Source organism: Eublepharis macularius, chromosome 19 (assembly GCF_028583425.1).
Source record: "Eublepharis macularius isolate TG4126 chromosome 19, MPM_Emac_v1.0, whole genome shotgun sequence".
NCBI lineage: Eukaryota > Metazoa > Chordata > Lepidosauria > Squamata > Eublepharidae > Eublepharis > Eublepharis macularius.
In genome coordinates this window covers 2594613-2613076 of record NC_072808.1, presented here as the reverse complement: position 1 = coordinate 2613076, position 18464 = coordinate 2594613, and the positions used below count along the sequence as shown (strand labels likewise).

At 45.9% G+C, this 18464-nt stretch overlaps 1 protein-coding gene across 2 annotated transcripts; it reads right to left on the bottom strand.

Annotated features, from left to right (window-relative positions):
- Positions 1–665: 665 nt before the first annotated feature.
- ZBTB39 (zinc finger and BTB domain containing 39) lies at positions 666–10369 on the bottom strand. 2 transcript variants are annotated; one of them, XR_008598773.1, is made up of 3 exons: positions 10303–10369; positions 2131–8322; positions 666–2032 (listed from the first exon to the last, which is right to left on the bottom strand). XR_008598773.1 is itself a non-coding variant. In XM_055003745.1 (2 exons), exon 2 carries the CDS (start codon positions 8209–8211, stop codon positions 6112–6114), a length of 2100 nt encoding a protein of 699 aa, XP_054859720.1. In that variant the 5' UTR covers positions 8212–8322; positions 10303–10369; the 3' UTR covers positions 2074–6111. The 2 variants fall into 2 exon arrangements, 1 of the variants encoding a protein (XP_054859720.1); XM_055003745.1 differs by lacking the exon at positions 666–2032 and having other exon boundaries at positions 2074–8322.
- Between the last annotated feature and the right edge of the window lie 8095 nt (positions 10370–18464).

Genomic DNA, 18464 nt, shown 5'->3' with positions numbered 1-18464 from the left:
TTGAATAGGAGTCTGCCAGCCTGTCTGCTGTGATTAAAGAGGTACAAATGAATCTTGAATGCTGAGAAGCCCACTCTGGGGGAAAAACTGTATTTTCCTTCTCGGTGTCAGTTTTGTTAACAGGTTAACTCCCAGGGGAGGGAAAGCATCATCTCAGAGGATTGAATTGCAGGCCAGTTGTACACTTGTTCTTACTATCCTACTCAAAACCATTTATTTCCTGCAAATATATCTTCTGTTGTTATTCTGTTCCAGCTGGGTGCTCTCTAAGCAGTCAAAACAGCTGCGGGAAAGGGGTTTCTAATCGCCTATCAAGTGCCACATTATTAGGGCCACAACTACCAGCCCTTTAGAGAACACTAAGCTACATGACAGGATCCAGTTATAAAAGCTCCCCCTCCCCCCGCCGCCCTTTAACTTATATCGTGATGGGTTTAAAAGAAGGAAAGGAGATGCCACAGGGCAGGGGGAACAGGTATCTATTCAGCCCAGACAGTCCGCTCCTCCACCCCTAGTCATACCAGGGCTACACTGCAAATAAAATCAATGACATCCAAAGCCTCTCCGTCTGTGAACAACAAGAAAATAACGATACATCGAACTCTCATGTTTTTCATTTTATTATTCTAAATAAAAAACACAATTTTGTGTCAAATGATGGAGTATAAAAGAATCCGATGTACAACGATTTTAGACATCTACTCTTTTTTTTTCCTTCGAGGAAGGAGAAAAGTTTTACAAAATATACAAACTTTACAGCAAATAGATAGTAAACACTTAAATAACCAGGTCAGTACCTAACAATTAATTTAACCAAAGGATTTAGACAGCAAATCACAATTCTCTGTTTGTGTTTCTGTTTCATTTCAACACATCTGGATCTTTGGAAGAAAAGGATGGGGAGGGGCATGGGGTTCTGAGTTTACGAAAAAATAATGCTAAAGCATTTATCTCCAAAACATTTTTTTTTATTTTCAAAATGTTCTGTTGCAGAGGGGAATACCTGTCCCATGCCCGAGACCCTCCCCTTCTGTGATGGCAAGTGTAGGAAGAGATTCTTCACTAATAATAGCATGTCAAACAGAGCAGAGCTATTTAATTACAATACTTCGTCTTTCTACAAGTCTAATGGTTCCAAAGCACTTTACAGATATTTACTACACCTCACAACCTTCCCCTGTGAGGTAGGTATATATCCCTGCACCCAAGAGATTTAGGGTGAGCAGGTCAGAGGGTTTGAGGCAGACAGACGATGTTATTTGGCCAAGGCTACACTCAGCAGCAGCAGTAGCAGAAACAGGACCCTGATTTTCTGACTCCTTACCCTCTAACTACCCACACCAACATTTTACATTTTTGTAGCTGCAGAATGCTTTTAAAAGTTTCGGAAGCTGCCCATGTTCGTCTTGGCTATCAGCAGGACAGGTTTGTTACAACACTGGAGAACAAGAAGGAACACAGCGCTCGAACTCTGCTCTAAGGAAAGTTCTTAAAGAAGCTCAATAGAGCTCCTTTTCCACCCTTCCCAATGAAAAGTTTTATTCTGTTAACAGAAATTGGATCTGTACAGCAACAAACACACTCTTTGAGCTGGAAAAAAAATGTACCTGAACCAGAAGCCTCAAAGCCTAAGGCAGAAGCCTAGCTATTATGGACTGTGTAATGTTCAACGCCCTCTTCTGGCAAAGTAGGGTACCGAGTCGGGTAAGATCAGCTCCTGCAATTGTGGATATGCCAGGCAAGAAGCCTGGCCTTTTGGTCAACAAAGTAGTACCTCTTGCTTGCTGCTCTTCAGACTCTTAAACTTTCTGTTCGTGCCTCCAGGTCTACGGGCAGGTATGGTGACCCATGACCCTAGTCTGGTCCTGACATTAATAGCTGAAGTAAAATTATTAACAGTTAAGCCCTGAGGCACCACTTAAAAACGAATACAGAACTCCGCCAGCATGGATTATTCTCCAAGGTAGTCCTGTCTGCCATACGCTTGAGACAGCCCCTCACCGTATCTCATTTGGTGCTTGCCATCCTGAGGCTACAAGAGGAACGAAACAAAAAGGTAAGCGTGAGGCTGTGCAAGGTGGCAACTTTTTATTAGCCTGGGATATGAAGAAACAAAAGGATGTACATAACTGCTTTTCCTCCTTGACAAACATCAGAAGAATTTATCTTCACAACACTCTTTAGAGGTAGGTTCTGTAAAAAGAGAGGCAAAGCAACCTGCTTAAAACTGCCTTTCTGGAATTGGTATAGGAGCTGATATCAGAAGTCAGGAATCACCTGGACGGGGGCAAGATTTTCAGCTTTTCTTTCTACCCCTTTAACGGTAGTGTTTTGATATATGAAACACAGGAGCCTCTTTGTACCCAAAGGTGGCTTTGAAGCCTCCGGGGCTTCATCTTTGTGAGGTAGTTTGTGTCATGCCTGGGGGCAGATTTCTAGCCAGCAGCTACATATATCAACATTCAACTCTCTCATCCATTCCCTGCCCTCCCCCAAAAGCTGGATTTATCATACACAACTGCACTTGAAAATAACCTAGTTTGCACCATGAACTACAGTCCAAAAGGACCACACCACATGAGCTTAATGCGAACTCAGCCGATATTTATGTCCTGTGATCTTCTTCCTGCTCAGCTGTATCCCTCCAGCAAGTACCTGTTGAAAAAAAACAACAGTAAAGACAGAAAAGTCCCAACCTTACCCCAAGGGCACAGCCAGGGCCATTTTGCGTGCCATCATTGCCACGGGAGACAGAGACTCTGGGCCTTTTTCAGACAACAAAAACATTTTGTACTTCCTGATTGCAATGTCCTCCTCCCTAGTACGATTACAGGGCATGCTCCTACAGCACTCATATAATGAAAAGGGGGAAAGAGCATCTGCAATTTGCTTTTTTAAAAAAACTGGGCAGGGGGATGGCAAGAGTGAGGCATGTATTAGACGAGAAGCTGAAAGTGCCTTCAATGAACTAGTGGCCCACAAAATGGCAAGCACTGCTACTTAAGGGGGGGGGGGACACATATAGGTTCTGCGAGTGTTTTCCATTTGCTAAATAAGCACATCAGAGAAACACTCGGCCTCCAAAAACATTTACCCCAAATTTATAAATAAAACTTTTCAGGGGTCACATTGCTTTGGGACGGAGCGGAGTATGTTCCTATCCAGTTGAGATGTCCCAAGCATTCTCCAAAAGGAAGGCATATCGTGTTAGTGCCTAGGACACCACTAAGACATACGCCCTCCCAATCCCCAAAGTGGCTTTGCAAATTTTAACATGTTTCCCCTTTCCAAAAATGCAAATTATAAATGTAAATAGTCTATTTAAATGGTTAGATGGGGTGGCAAATGGCTCATCCAAAGGATGATTCCGCACACATTGGATAATGCACTTTCAATGCACTTTAGCAATTGTTTGGAAGTGGATTTTTTGTTTCACACATGAAAAATTCAGTTCCAAATGATCTCTAAAGAGGATTGGAAGTGCATTATCCAACATGTGCAGAATCAGCCAGGGAGAAAGGAACGACTGATGGTTAATCCAGTGTTAGATTTGGTCTTTTTTTGTGGCAACCTGAACACCTGGTTGGAGGCTGGGTCCACACAGGCAGATGAAGGACCATCTGTGACACCTTTGAGGCGAGTAGCTGTTTTGGTCTGCAGAACAGCAGGATTTGAGTCCACTGGCACAGCAGAGACCAGCAAGACTGCCGTTTGCCTTTTTGGAAAGGGGAAATATGTTAAAAGTTGCAAAACTGCTTTGTGGATTGGGAGGTCATGTGTCTCGACTGTGTCCCAGCCATTCTTTGCTGGAAAATTAGGGCTTTATTAAATACCATATTTAATTTCATTTAAAAGCGGACCAATGACATGTAATTGGGATGGAGGTCATGATTACCCTTTCCCATTGTGCTGTTTCCCAGACAGAAATCCATCCACCCCGTGTGGCTATTAGCCCTGGTAGGGAAAAAGATGAATTGGCTCTTTTTTTTTCTCCTTACAAGGACTAATACCTATGAGAGGTCTAGTTCTGGTCCAAATTTTCCTTCCTCCTCTTCTGCTTTTAAATGAACAATACTGAGAGACCTGGACACAGAGATCTCTAGCTGACACCTCACAGAATTCTTTCAAAGCTTTGTAATGACCAGCCCTACTGCCCTACAAAACTTATGTTTGCCTTCGGTCCTATATGCACCTCTGCCATATTCCACGTAACAAGATTGTGACGGATGCACTTTTTGGAGGGAGTGATCACACATTCCCTGTAATAAAATTCGCACATGGGCACTGAATATATCCCTCACAAAAGTGCTATTTTTATAAGACATTTGAATCCACCCACAACAAATTACTGTGTTATTTATTGCATATGGGGGGGGGAAACACCTGGAAAGGCCCTAAACTTTTGATTCATCCTTCTAAAAACATTTCCTTAAGGCAACAATTTCTTTTAAATGCTACTTAAAGGAAGGTTCCTGGCACTTCCTCCATCAAACACTCTCAAGAAGGGTTTAGATACTTGCCTTACTGGTAGAATCCTACACTAGCATTAAAAGTACCGGTGAAGGAGGAGAGGAACGCAACAGTTTAATGCCCTGGGAACATTTTTTTTTGGAAAGGGTCTACTGGACAGCTAACCACGCCCAGCATCTAAGCTAAGAAGACTCTCAGGACACTATGTTCTCCTCCTATCCATGTCTGGCCGAACATTCCTCTCCCTACCCCCCTTCCCCCAAACACTTGAGAGTCCCCTTTCTTGTTCTGTTTCCCTTGCTGTAAAGTGGGAGCTTATAAAATCATGCATTTATTCCATGGGAAAAGGCAAGCTGAGGCTGAATGTGCGATTGGATTGCCAAACAAGCGGAAACCCGAATAAACCCCCGGGCTTTCTCTTGTGCCTCTAAGGGCAGCTTGGTCTACAGAAATCACCAAATGAAGCTTTCCACACGCTCGTGTCTGCAGGCTACACGGCATAAAGGTAGGCATTGGTTTTAAAAAAAATTGGCAATATTGGTGGTGGAGAGTGCCCTCTAGCTGACTTATGGTGACCTCTGGGGGGGGGCGGTTCATGGCAAGAGATGAAGAGTCTCTCTACACAAGACCCCTTACACGAGGACACTCAAGTGAAGGTGCAAGGACAGAAAGGCTTTGTCAATTTCACCTCTCTAGAGCCCCACTGCTCAGAGGGTGGGTTTATTTCATCTTCGCTTCCAGAAGTCTCTGTCAGTTTCACCCTTCTAGGAAGCAAAGAGGAAGCAAACCAACCCTGGGAGGAGATTCCCTGCAGGCGCTAGAGAGATGAAATTGACAAAGCCGTCCAATCTGTCTTTTGTAAATTACGCTTCCCAGCTAACATTGCATCTCCCTTCACTTGAGCGTCTCCTGCAAGAGGCCTCATGCACAGAGACTCTCATAGAGGTGGTCACTGGCAGCAGCGCAGCAAGAGAAATACGAATTTCTCCAGCCAGAATCTGAGGCTAAAACAGTGCAATTCTATGCATGTTTATTTCGAAGTCCCATCTTATTCAATGGTGCGTAGTCCCGGGTAAACGTTCTTAACACTGCAACCTAAGTATCCTCAACACACATACCAGGTGAGGACTACATGCCATTAAATGAAGTGGAATCTGCTTCCAAGTTAACTTGTTTAGGGTGACATGGTAAGTTTTTCTAATATATCTCCTCCCAGCAGCAGCGCAGAAACTGCGCTCCCTTTTCATCTCACTTCTCCCCCTGCTATTCCTATCTATTGATGTGTAGCATCAATATATCTTAGCAGCATAAATCTTTTAGTGAACACAAATTAAAGGCTGGAGAGGGGGGCATGAAGGGGGAGGAAATCAACCAATGGAAAAAAACAGTCTATTTCCGAGATAACAGACGACAAGCAATCGAGTCGGCAGGAGGTAAACACGGACAGGTTTCTCAAGACCCATAACACATCTAGCGTGGTGTTGTTTTCACAGGACAGCAGATTTAAGGGGGAGGGGGGACCCTAACAAGGCAAAAGGAAATAAAGTACGATGGTGATGATGCCTGACCATTAAAAGTAATGAGCTGGAGAGAGCTACGCCGCCACCGCAGGCAGAGCTCGCCCCCTCCGATCCTGCCGCATCAGCTGTCTGTGTTTTTCTCCGTCTCTTTGGAATGGATGATGTACATGAAAGTTTGTTCGATGGTGAAGTCAGGGGGGAGGCTGCCTTTGTGCACCCCTATATGCTTGCTCATAAGGTTAAGGGTAGAGCTGTAGTGGCCGCAAACTGTGCACCTGTACATGAGGGCCCCCGAGTGCGTCTTCAGGTGGCACTTGATGGTGGAACGCCCTCGGAAAAACTTGTGGCACACTTTGCACTGATAGGGCTTCTCTCCGGTGTGGATCCGCCGGTGGTAGTTGAATTCGCTCGTGTGGGCAAACCTTTTCCCGCATACTTTGCAGCTGTATTTACTGTTTCCAGGCTGGTTCTGGAGAGCCACGTCCTCACTTAGGAATTCCTCCGGCAACTTCCTCTTCTGCAGAGCCTGCTGGTGGAGGCGGTCCCCAAAACTGGGCCGCACGAGGTCCAAGCTGGTGCTGCACTTGTGCTGGCTTACATGGTAGCGATAAGCAGCTTCCAGCTTAAAAGCCTGGCCGCAGTAGTGACACCGAAACAGGGCTTCCTCCATGCTTTGGTGTACTGCCATGTGCTTCTCCAGAAGGTGCCTGTCCACAAAACTGTTGGCACAAATAGAGCAAGAAAAAACAGAGATGCCCAGGTGGGAAAGCATGTGCCACATCAGACTGCAGAGATTTAGATGCCGCTGATCACACAAATCGCACACTTGGCCTTTCGAGTTCACGTGATCCAAGATGTGGCCTCGAACCATATGAAAATCTTTGGCCAGTGCCTTCCCACAGGCAGCACAGGCCAAGTCTCCACTAAACAAGTTGACCTTTCCTATCAACGGGTCACTGGGATGAACGATGATGTTGTTATCAAACACTCCCTCTCGGCGGTGGAGGTTGAGCTGCCACTGAGTGAAAAACTTAGTCTCACACATATCACAGGAGAAAAGGAATATCCCAATGTGGGACAGGACGTGGGTGACTCTCGAGTTCCTGTCCTGAAAATGGGTCTCGCAGACTTTACAGTTGCCCGTCAGGAGATCGACGTGGTCTCGAGCGTGCTGGCGGATCAGCTGTATGTTGGGCTCTAAAACTTTCTTACACACTTGACAGGGCATGGCCTTACTATCCCGGCTGTCGTTTTCGAAAGACAGCTCCTCCTCGCTGTCATCGCTCAGCTCGATCACTTCTTCTGTGGCTCCTAGCTCCTCAGCAGGGTCTTCAAACGGCAGCTCATCTTCGGCCAGGTCTTCAAGCTGTAACTCCTCCATGTGCCCGAAGCCCTGATCCTTGGAGTGGTCGCTATTGCTAGGGCAGGAGTTACTGCCCGTGGATATATCCAGCGAGGCTTCAGAGGCAAAAAACCCGCCTTTGCTATAATCCCCATTGCTCTGGATCTTGTAGGATTGGCAGGAGCTCACAACGGTTTGCATAGCCACGTTGACACTGCTGAGACCAGCCTGAGCCACCATGCTGATAGCGCCACTGAGCTGCGCTGGTGACTCCTGTTCTTCGGGTTTGGACGTCTGCGGAAGCATTGAATGATGACTAGCTTCGTTCACAGGGTCTTCTTTGTATGCACCTGCTGCTTCACCGTGCGAACTGGAATTCCGCTCGGGTCCAAGGTGCTCGCCGCTGTTCCGGGTTTCACCCAGAGAATGGTTTGTTTCCGCCAGGGCACCACCCGGCCGGCTTCCACCTTTGATGGAGGGCTGTTTAGTGACGGCTGAGTTTTCCAAATCAGGGAAGGTCGAATGGCAGGCCTTGAGCAAATCACCCATGCCCAACTTTTCAGCAACCTCATAAATGACACCCACGTTGATCAGGTCTGTGAACAGCTCTGAGGTATAGACAAAGCTTAGAATCTTTTCGAAGTTGGCTGGAGTGATGAAATCCACCACGTAGGTGCGGGCAGCATCCAGCCCTGCATTGAGGAAGAGGTTGTGGAAATAGCCAGCGGCACAGGCCAGCACTGCTTTGTGCGCAGGAAAAGAACGGTTACCCACCACAATGGTAACATCGCACATCGTTTCTGACAGCCGGCATTTGTTAAGTTCCTTTAGCAAGTTGTTGGGGTGATCGGTGCTGTGCAGTTTAATCCTCATGCCCATCTTGGCGGCTGCTAACTAGTTCCTTCTCTTGAGCGCTTTGCGTTTACACTTTCTTCAGTTGCACAAGAACCTGGGGGTTGTAAGTATCTGTGTCACACTGGGCAAGCAACTCTAGGGAGAAGAAGAAAAGGAAAGGGTAGCATGAGCTCGTACAGGTCTTTAATGAAACTCAGAACTGTTATTATTTGGGTAGCAAAAAACACGGCAACTTCACAATAAATGCTCTTTCCAGAAAAAGGGGTGGTAGCACGCACTACAGTGACAATTTAGTCAGCGCTATCAGATGTGCTAAACAAATGTACTTAGCATAACATCACAGTATTCCTCCCTGCTCCTATCCATTTTATTTATTTATTTATTTGTTTGTTTACGTCATTTATAGTCCGCCTTTCTCACTGAGATTCAAGGCGGATTACACAGTATGAGGTTAATACAATCAGTATCAGGTAAGTACATTTCAATACAATACCATAAGGTAAACATATCAAATTTAAAGACATCGCATTAGCCAGGATCCAAGACAGAGTAGAGATACTGAAGCAAAACATAATCAATTCTAGGACTGCCTCTGTATCTTTGATCAGAGAAACAGAGACAATTCTCCCAAGTAAGAAAACACGTGCAGGAATAATAGCTGCAAGTTTTCTTGCAGCTATTCTTTCCTTACATATTTCGTTTCCCTTTCAGCTTTTCACTGCACTATTTGAAAACCTCCTTTTTAAACATCCATCTTTTCGGAGAAAGCAGTTTTAAGAACCCCATTTAACAGTTTGCACTGTTTAAAAACTAAGCTGGTTGCAAGCCAAGGATTCGGAAGTCCCTACCACGCATTTCCTTCCAACACAACCTGTTGCATCTTTGTTTACAAGCCTCTCGGAAGCTTTAAACTTTTCACCCAGCTGACCAAGAGTTCAACAAACATGTGAAGCACAGGGCTTGCTGTAAAATGCCATTGCCTGCTTTCCTAACAGAACAAGGCACCAGCAAGGATATTGTTCAACAAGAACCCTGGCAGTCCTATGCCCACCCTGACAGAGCATAACAGAGCAACAAACACATGGAGCCAGCGGAGTAGGATGGAAGGACACTGAAAAGCTGTGCTAGCTGTGTTAATTCTTGATGCAAGAAAATAAGATAATGTGGATCCCTTCATCAATAAAATAGCAAAGAGTCCAGTAGCACCTTTAAGACTAACAAACTTTATTGTAGCATAAGCTTTCGAGAACCCCAGCTCTCTTCGTCAGATGCATCTTTATCGTAGTATAAGCTTTCGAGAACCCCAGCTCTCTTCATCAGATGCATCTTTAGTGTAGCATAAACTTTGGAGAACCACAGCTCTGTCAGATGCAGAGAGCTGTGCTACAATAAAGTGGGTTAGCCTTAAAGGTGCTACTGGACTCTTTACTAGCATCTATCTGCTGAAGAGAGCTGTGGTTCTCGAAAGTTTATGCTGCGATAAAGTGGGTTAGTCTTAAAGGGGCTCCTGGGCTAGCATGCATCTGACGAAGAGAGCTGTGGTTCTCGAAAGCTTATGCTGCAATAAAGTGGTTTAGTCTTAAAGGTGCTACGGGACTTTTTACTATAGTGAGGAAAGGGCACTTGCTTTCCACTCTCTCTCTCTCTCTCTCTCTCTCTCTCTCTCTCTCTCTCTCTCTCTGCATCTCTTGGTCATGCTAAAACACGATCAAGAGACACTGGAGTCCTTCACAGCAAGTTTCTCCCTTTACAGCAACTTAAAGGGGCTCCTGGGCTCTTTACTAGCATGCATCTGAGGAAGAGAGCTGTGGTTCTCGAAAGCTTATGCTGCAATAAAGATGCATCTGACCAAGAGAGCTGTGGCTCTCGGAAGCTTATGCTGCAACGAAGCGGGTTAGTCTTCCAGGGGCTCCTGGGCAACTCCAGACTAAGAGGGCTAACTAGCCCGTCTGGCTTGCCAAGGAAGGGTTGGGGGGGGGGGGCGGCGGAGGGGAGGCGACCCGAGGGGGCCGGACGGGGCTCGGCGGCCGAGCGGGGCCGGGGCGGGCTGCGGGGAAGGCGGCGGGGAGCGCGGCGGGGCCGGGCGGCGGGAGGGCCGGCGGGGCTGCCCCTTACCCGGGCGTCGGCGGGCGCCATCCCCGCTCCGGCGCGCACACAAAGGGCTCCGGCGGCCCGGCCCGGCCTCGCCGAGGAGGCGCCGCTCCGGCCCCGGCCAAGAGGCGCCATCCGGCCCCGCGACGGCCGGGCCCAGCGCCGCCCCCAGCCCCGGAGGGGGCACTGCAGCCGCCCCGGCTGCGGGGAGGAGGCCGGAGGAGGCGAGAGGCGCCGAGGCCCCGCCGAGGGCGGCCCGGCCCGGCCCGGATTCCCCTCACAGGTCCTCCCACGGCCGCCCTCCCCGGCGCCGTGTACGGACGTGGCAGTTGGACGGGGAAGACGGCCGCGTTGCCAGCTCCAGCGGGTGGCTGGAGACCTCCCGGAATCACAACTGATCTCCAGCCCACAGGCATCAGCCCCCCGGGAGAAGGTGGCTGCTTTGGAGGGTAGACTCTATTCCATTATACCCCGCTGAGGCTGTTTTCCTCCCCAAATCCTTCCTTCTCCAGGCTTCATGCCCCAAACCTCCAGGAATTTCCCAGCTGAGAGCTGGCAGCCCTATATACCATCCTGAGGCCCTTTCCCTCGCCAAACTCTGCCTTCTTCAAGTTTCACCCCTCAAATCTTCAGGAATTCCCAACTTCAAGATGGCAACTCTAAGATACATTTGAAATGTGGTGCTGGAGGAGAGTTTTGTGGATACCCCAGACAGTCAAAAAGACACAGAAGTGGGTACCAGATCGCATCAAGCCTGAACTCTCCCCAGAAGCTAAAATATGAGATAACCCAAATGGGGGTCTTCCCCATTGCTATGTGAAAGTTGGACGGTGAAGATGGTCGCGTTGCCAGGTCCTGGGGGTGGCTGGAGATCTCCTGAAATTACAACTGGATCTCCAGCCCACAGAGATCAGCCCCCCTGGAGACGGTGGCTGCTTTGGAGGATGGACTCTTGGGCATTATAACATGCTGAGGTCCTTTCTCCCACCAAACCCTATAAACGCAGACAGGAAGAAAATTGATTCACTGGAGGTCCTTTCTCTCACCAAACGCTGCCTTCTTCAGCTTTCACCCCTCAAATAGGGTTCAAGCTGGCAACCCTATAAAAGCTGACAGGAGGGAAACTGATTCATTTGAAATGTGGTGCCGCAGGAGAGTTTGGCAGATACCATGGACAGCCAAAAAGTGGGTACTAAATCACATCAAGCCAGAATTCTCCCTAGAAGCTGAGGCTGGGTAGCTGTGTTAGTCTGTCTTTAGCAGTAGAAAAGAGCAAGAGTCTAGGAGTACCTCTAACAAAGTTTGTGGTAGGGTGTGAGCTTTTGTGAGCCACAGCTCACTTCTTCAGATCAGTAGAAAAGAGCAAGAGTGCAGTAGCACCTGTAAGACTAAATTTGTGATAGGGTATGAGCTTTCGTGAGCCACAGAGCCACAGTAGCACCTGTAAGACTAAATTTGTGGTAGCTTTTGTGAGCCACAGCTCACTTCTTCAGATACCAGTAGAAAAGAGCAAGAATCCAGTGGCACCTGTAAGACTAAATTGCACTGACAATAATTTCAGCCCACAGATAGGCAGATGTTCTGTGGTCGTATGATCCAGCTCACTTGTAATATTCTGGACCAGAGGGAATTATAAAGAGGCTCAACTACTTTGATAAGCGTGGCAACTACTGTCTGTCTCTATATAAAAGTACTTTGGATTTTAAAAAATGCTAGGGAAATAACTGTGATAATCTGTTGTAGCAAAAAGAAAGAGGTGTCGTGGCATCTTAAAGACTCACAGGTTTTGTATTTTAGCATTAGCTTTCATGGACTAAAGCCCACTTCATCAGATACGTTTATGAAGCTGCAAAGAAAAAATATAAACAGCAGAGTGAAATGGCCTTTAAAATGCTGGAAATGCGAGATGACATGTACGGTGCAATCTAAGACGAGTTGCTCCAGTCTAAGACCATTGATTTCAAAGGGCTTCAACTGGAGTAACTCTGCTTAGGTTTGTACTGGTCATCATGTAAAAATGAACTGCAAGCAAGAAAAGTATGCATACCATTCACAATTGCAATAACTGGCAATCTAACTAGCTTTGCTAATTATCAGGTAATGGCTAAGAACGGGTCATTTCGTAGAAAAAGAGCTGGAGGAACTCATTAGCATAACCCATTAGCATATGCCACACCCCTTGACATCACCTATCTTGGCTGCTTTGGACCCAATCCTGGCCATTCAGGGCTGAAATTGGGCCCAAAATGGCAAAAAGGAGCTGAAAATGGCCAAAAAGGGGCCCAAAATGGTCAGGATTGGGCCACGGATGAACAGGAGAGTGATCCACCACCCGTCAGAGGCCCGATCTGGGCCGTTTCAGCCCCAATCCAGGACGAAACGGGCCCAAAATGGCCGAGAGTCAGGTGGGCGGGGCCACCTGACGTGACCTCTCTGGGGAACTGCCGGAACTGCGTTCTTGTGCATTCCCTCTCGAAATGAGCCCTGGCTAAGAAATCCCAGCTTTGATGAGCTGTCTATCATGAGGCTGCATTACATGCATCTGACAAAGTGGACTTCAGCTCCACTGTCCGGCGTTTATACTAAGTAAAAACTTGCAAGTCCATAAATTGCTATAAAACTCCTGTTTATTTTTGCTTTGGGCAACTATAAAACGGCCCATACCTAAATTCTGCTTTTTAAAAAAAGATTACAGCAAAATAAGCATTTTTCCATCCACAAATGCTTTGATCATTAAACTGCAGAGCAGTTCCCCAATTTGACTGGAGCCCATGTTATGCTATGTTGTAGATAATTCTTTACTGGGTGCCGTACAACTGCATTATAAACAGGGCCCACAAGGTGGCAGCCTCCTTTCAGTTTCTATCTAATGATTTACCCTCTAGCTGTTAAGTTCTTTCACATGAAGTTTTATGTAAGTGCTGCAGAAGCTTGACTTGCAGGGAGGCCTCTTGGATTTTAAGATGTAATGTACCTTTTCAAAGAGTAGACATCTCAACGAGACATGGCCTGGAGGCTTTTCTTTTTCCCTTGTTAAATTACCCTTGCTGCTTATCCAAAGCGAGATTATTTATTCTTTCTGAAGGTAACCGCTTTTGTGTTCCAGCAGAGTTTCTGTAAACAAATGCAGAGTTTCCTTTGGGGACTGATGCTTCTGAATCACTAGAGAGGGAACGCTCCGATCCAATGTTTCTTCTATGAAGCTCATCATTATTTAATCATTTGAACTCACTTTATTATTTCAAAGACACACGCTCATTTGCTTTCTTTGCCTGTTTCATTTCAGAGATTTTGTGTAAGCGCTGTTAGGAAGAGGGGAGTGGAAACTTTGGCGGGGGGGGACAGGGCTATGGTCCTTTGCCCTCCACAGCTTGGAAAAACTCAGAAGAAAAAATATCTTCACAATGAAGAGCTGGAATATATTGAGTTCCTATGTGTTTTCTTTCAAATCAACTTATTTCGCCTATAGAATATAATAACCATCTTTGGTATTGTTAATACTAGGATTTTTTTAAACATTATTTTAATATTTATACCCCACATTTCTTCTCAGTGCAGTCCAAAAGTGTCTGACACCATCATTCTTCCCTTCTCCATTTTTATGCTCACAACAAGCCTGTGAGGTAGGTTAGGTTGAGGGTGGGGGGGCTAGGCCTAAGGGAAGAGATACCATGTGTGGATTTGAACCTGAGGGCCAAGCTACAAGTGATGAATGACACTTGAACGGCAAGTGAACAGACTCACATGTATTCCTACCTGTTCACTTGCGCTCCACTTGCTTTCCACTTGATCATGTAGGGCCAAGCTACACATGACGAATGACACTTGAACGGCAAGTGTATTTCTCCCTGTTCACTTGCCCTCCACTCAATCCACTTGCCGTTCAAGTGTCATTCGTCATGTGTAGCTTGGCCCGTAGAGTGGAGGGCAAGTGAACAGGGAGGAATACATGTAAGTCTGTTCACTTGCTGTTCAAGTGTCATTCCTCACTTGTAGCTTGGCCCTGTCTCCTGCATGATCAAACACTCTAACCTCTACATCATGCTCGCTACCAATCCTGAGATCGGTCAGCTGTGGTGGATATTATGAATGTCATTGCACTTGAAAGGAGGCACACTATATACTTCTTAATGGATAGTTTCTACAGCAAATCAAAAAATGTTAGAAGAACAACAAAGAAAATACTGAACTAACACAGTAGTTAAGATGACGCTAGTGTGAACACAACATTAAAAATTGAGTGCGTTTGCCCCAAGAGTGTAAGCATCTCGTAGAAGCATATGTAATCCACTGTTCACACAATCATATGCAATCCAAAATAAACATAATTTACTGGCAAAATTCACATCAAATATAAATTCTTATATCCAGTTCAATCCACAATGTCACATAATCAAGGTGCTTCCGGTTATAAACCACATTCTGATGGAAACATCTTCAAGTGTGGATTGATCAAAGTTGTCATCAACTTACAGTTAAGTAGACTGCACTATTTCCCAATTTGTACATTCAAGATAGCTGCCGCTTACTGTATTCAGAACGTTCTTCAAACTTTATGACATGCCACTCAATTACAGCCGACTTCAGAAGGCTGTAATTCCCTGAGGGAAGCTGCAAAGATGGAATTTTCCCCACCTGGGTTTTCCACCTGGAAAAGGGGGGGGGCTGGGTTTTCAGAAAGATCTGCCCTAGCCCTGCATGCCTTTGCAGATTTTTAATCTTCATGGCAAGGCCAGCAAGAGAATTACATATATGATGCTGCAGTTGTACTATTCCAGTAGTAAACAAAAATTGTAAAAAGAAAATGAGCCATGACTTTGACAACAAAGAAGAAATAAAGTATTTAAGCCCCCGCAATTTCCCGAAGGAATGAAACATGATGATTAACCGCTGTTCCGTGAGTGCTGGCAAGCCCCGACATAACTGGAAGTAATTAATTAGCTGAAAAAGGGGGCTGGCAGCGAAATCACAGAGGAAAGTGAGACCCTTGCTAAAGGGGACTTATTTGGGAGTTGACATACCATAGGATTTTAATTAGGACATTGTGCTGTATTAATTGCCATGTGGATCACCGGTTTCCAATGCGCTTCCAGCAAACTGTGAGACAGTAATAATTCAACAGCTGAGAACATCATGTGTGGGTAGTCCCTCAATGCTGGCAGCTGGAGCAGAAAACCTCATACTATTTGCGCGTGCCAAGCCACAAAACTGCCATCTTCCAGACTGTTGTGTAGGCTGCTAGCAAAACAATAAGCGTTTTGTTCATGACCAGGACCGTAAACGGCCCACCCCAGAAGTCTTTACCTCACAGGCAATACCCGAAGGCCCTTCTAGCTGTAGGGTGATTGATTTATTTAGAAATGTAATGGCTGTTGTGTGGCCAAAGGGTTCTACGTGATCTGTGGAGGAAATAAGCTATTACAGTGATAGCTGGTTGTGCTGAAGAGTGTCACCTTTTAAAGAATTTTGCTTGATTTTGGCATGCAAAATGTTGGCATTCCTTCTTGTCTGTGGCTGAAGAAGTACCAGTTCTGCTCTGTACGAATTGTTTGCTCTAACAGTGAGATCCTAAGAACACTTTCCTAAGCGTAAGCTCCATTGACTAGACATGAGTAGGACGGACCCCAAGTGCCCCTCTAAGTAGTTTTGCCGTTGGGGACCACGTAGATAGGGGCAGTGGCGATGCGGACAGAAGTGGCAGAAAACAGGCTGCAATCCATTGGTGAACTATTGGTGTGTCATGTTTCCAGCAGAATACCAAATGCATAAAAAAGGTAAAAGCCCCGTGGCGCAGAGTGGTAAGCGGCAGTACTGCAGCCCAAGCTCTGCTCAGGACCTCAGTTCGATCCTGGTGGAAGCTGGGTTCAGGCAGCCGGCTCAAGGCTGACTCAGCCTTCCATCCTTCCGAGGTCGGTAAAATGAGTACCGTTTCCGTGGGGTAAAGTGTAGATGACTGGGGAAGGCAATGGCAAACCGCCCCATAACAAAAAGTCTACCAAGAAAACATCGTGATGCAACGTCCCCCCATGGGTCAGTAATGACTCGATGCTTGCACACCTTTATCTTACCTTACCTACCCAATGCATCTTGAATGCTCAGGTTCTTATTAAAAATGCAAGATCATGTGGGCTCCCTAGGCGAGAATCCATGATAAGTATTATTTAACACAGATTAGCTATGCCAGGGTTCCCCTATGTGCTGTCCAAGGATGGCTGCCAGTACCTCCTCTGGCACCTGCTGAGCTGTTCGGAAAGTGGGCGAGGACTTTCCTTTGTTGTGATCAACCACACCCATCCGGGCTTAGGAGATTCCTGGACATGGGTTCAACTTCCAGACAGCCTTACATATTTTAGGGCAAAAGTTTTCAACAGGAATAGGTGAAGGCAATAGGAGGAGAGCAGAATTAAGGATTGGGAAACAACAGCGGAATGAAGGCTTCAGAGGCAAACTTTGGTGACCAAATTGCCCTGGGAACACGATCCAATCTAATAGATCCTATTATAAGCATTCACTGCTCCCCAAATATTACTGGCATCCATTTACAAGGCCATAGAAATGAAGCTGTCCCATTAGACTAAGACACTGGATAATTCTGCCCGAGGACAACTGCTATAAAGAGCCAAGCTAGAAGTGACGAATTACACTTGAATGGCAAGTGAACAGACTCACAGGTATTCCTCCCTGTTCACTTGCGCTCTCAGTTGCCACCTGTAATAAATAAGCTAGTACTGTTTTGTTTTATTCATGACTGGTTAATTAAGAGTTGTATTTTATAGCATGTTTATGCTTATATTTGTGGTGGCCCCTACCTTGTGGAACAGCCTGCCTGAGGAGGTCAGGAGAGCCCCCACTCTCTTGGCTTTCGACAAAGGATGCAAAACTGAATTATTCAAAAAGGCTTTTGTATTGTAGGGAGGGGCTCTCAGATGCTTTGCTAATGAGTTAAGGACCAGAGACTTCACCACTATGTTGCCTTACCTGTTTGATATGTGCTCCTATGAGCTACCTGTGCTTCATGTGGTCTAATGTCAGTCCTAGAATTCTTTCTGTTCTGTTTCCACATTTCTTCAACTCTGTATTGGATTCTTACTAATGCTCTGTCTTTGCAAACGTGTATTTATTCAGCCTATGGCATTGCTTATGGAAGTATCCTTGAAATGGACTGTACTAATCTCACCCTATGTAATCCACCTTGAGTCTCAGTGAGAAAGGCGGACTATAAATAACATAAATAAGTAATTTGTTGACTGCTGTGAGTGTTCCTGTTAAATGTTGCTGTAACTCACCATGAGCCTGCTTATGGAAGAAAGAGGGCTATAAATCAAATAAGTGAAATTTAGGAAGCAAGCCTAACCAGGTCTATTTTGACACAAGTCCCATTTTATTCAATGGGGCTTACTCCCAGGAAAGTATTCTTAGGAAAGCAGCCTAAGAGTGCAGGATTAGATCTCATGGGGGGTGAACCATCATGTTTGCATTTCACTGATCCACAGACGACCAATACAGAAACAGATACTGTCATCAGGCTAAATGCGTAATTGAAACCTGCAGATGTGCAAGAATTTTTTAAATTTTATTAGTTCGATTTTTAGCCCTCCCTCCCCACAAACAGGCTCAGGGCAGGATGTAGACGGCATGCATGCTGTTTGTACTATGCAGGATTTCACTACTGTAAACTTTCACATACTGGTGGAAATGTTCTTTCCTTTACTCCAGAGACTCCTGATGGTATTCAATGATCTCAGAACAGGCACAATTTCTACCCAGTGATTTTTTTTTTAATTACACACGGTTCTGCTGCTATCACCAAAATGCAGATGGGTCTCTTGCTTATACAGTATACTTAGCACAATACAAAATCCAGTCTTCTCATATAATGTTTAGGAAGAAGATATCGCTCAGTGGCAGGAGGAGGAAGAGAAGGAGAGGAAGTACGAGAAAACTGGGAATGAAAGGAGAGCCCGCAACTGGCAGAGCTTGCAGCTTATAAGGAGGGGCTATGGCAAAGTGGTAGAGCATCTACTTGGCATGAGAAGATCCCCGGTTCAACTCCTGGCTTCTCCAACAAAGAACCAGGCAGTAAATGATGTAGAAGACCTTAACCCAAGATCCCAGACTGAGTAGACAATACTTACCTTGATGGGCCAATGGTTTGATTCAATAAAAGGCAGCTTCATGTCTTCAAA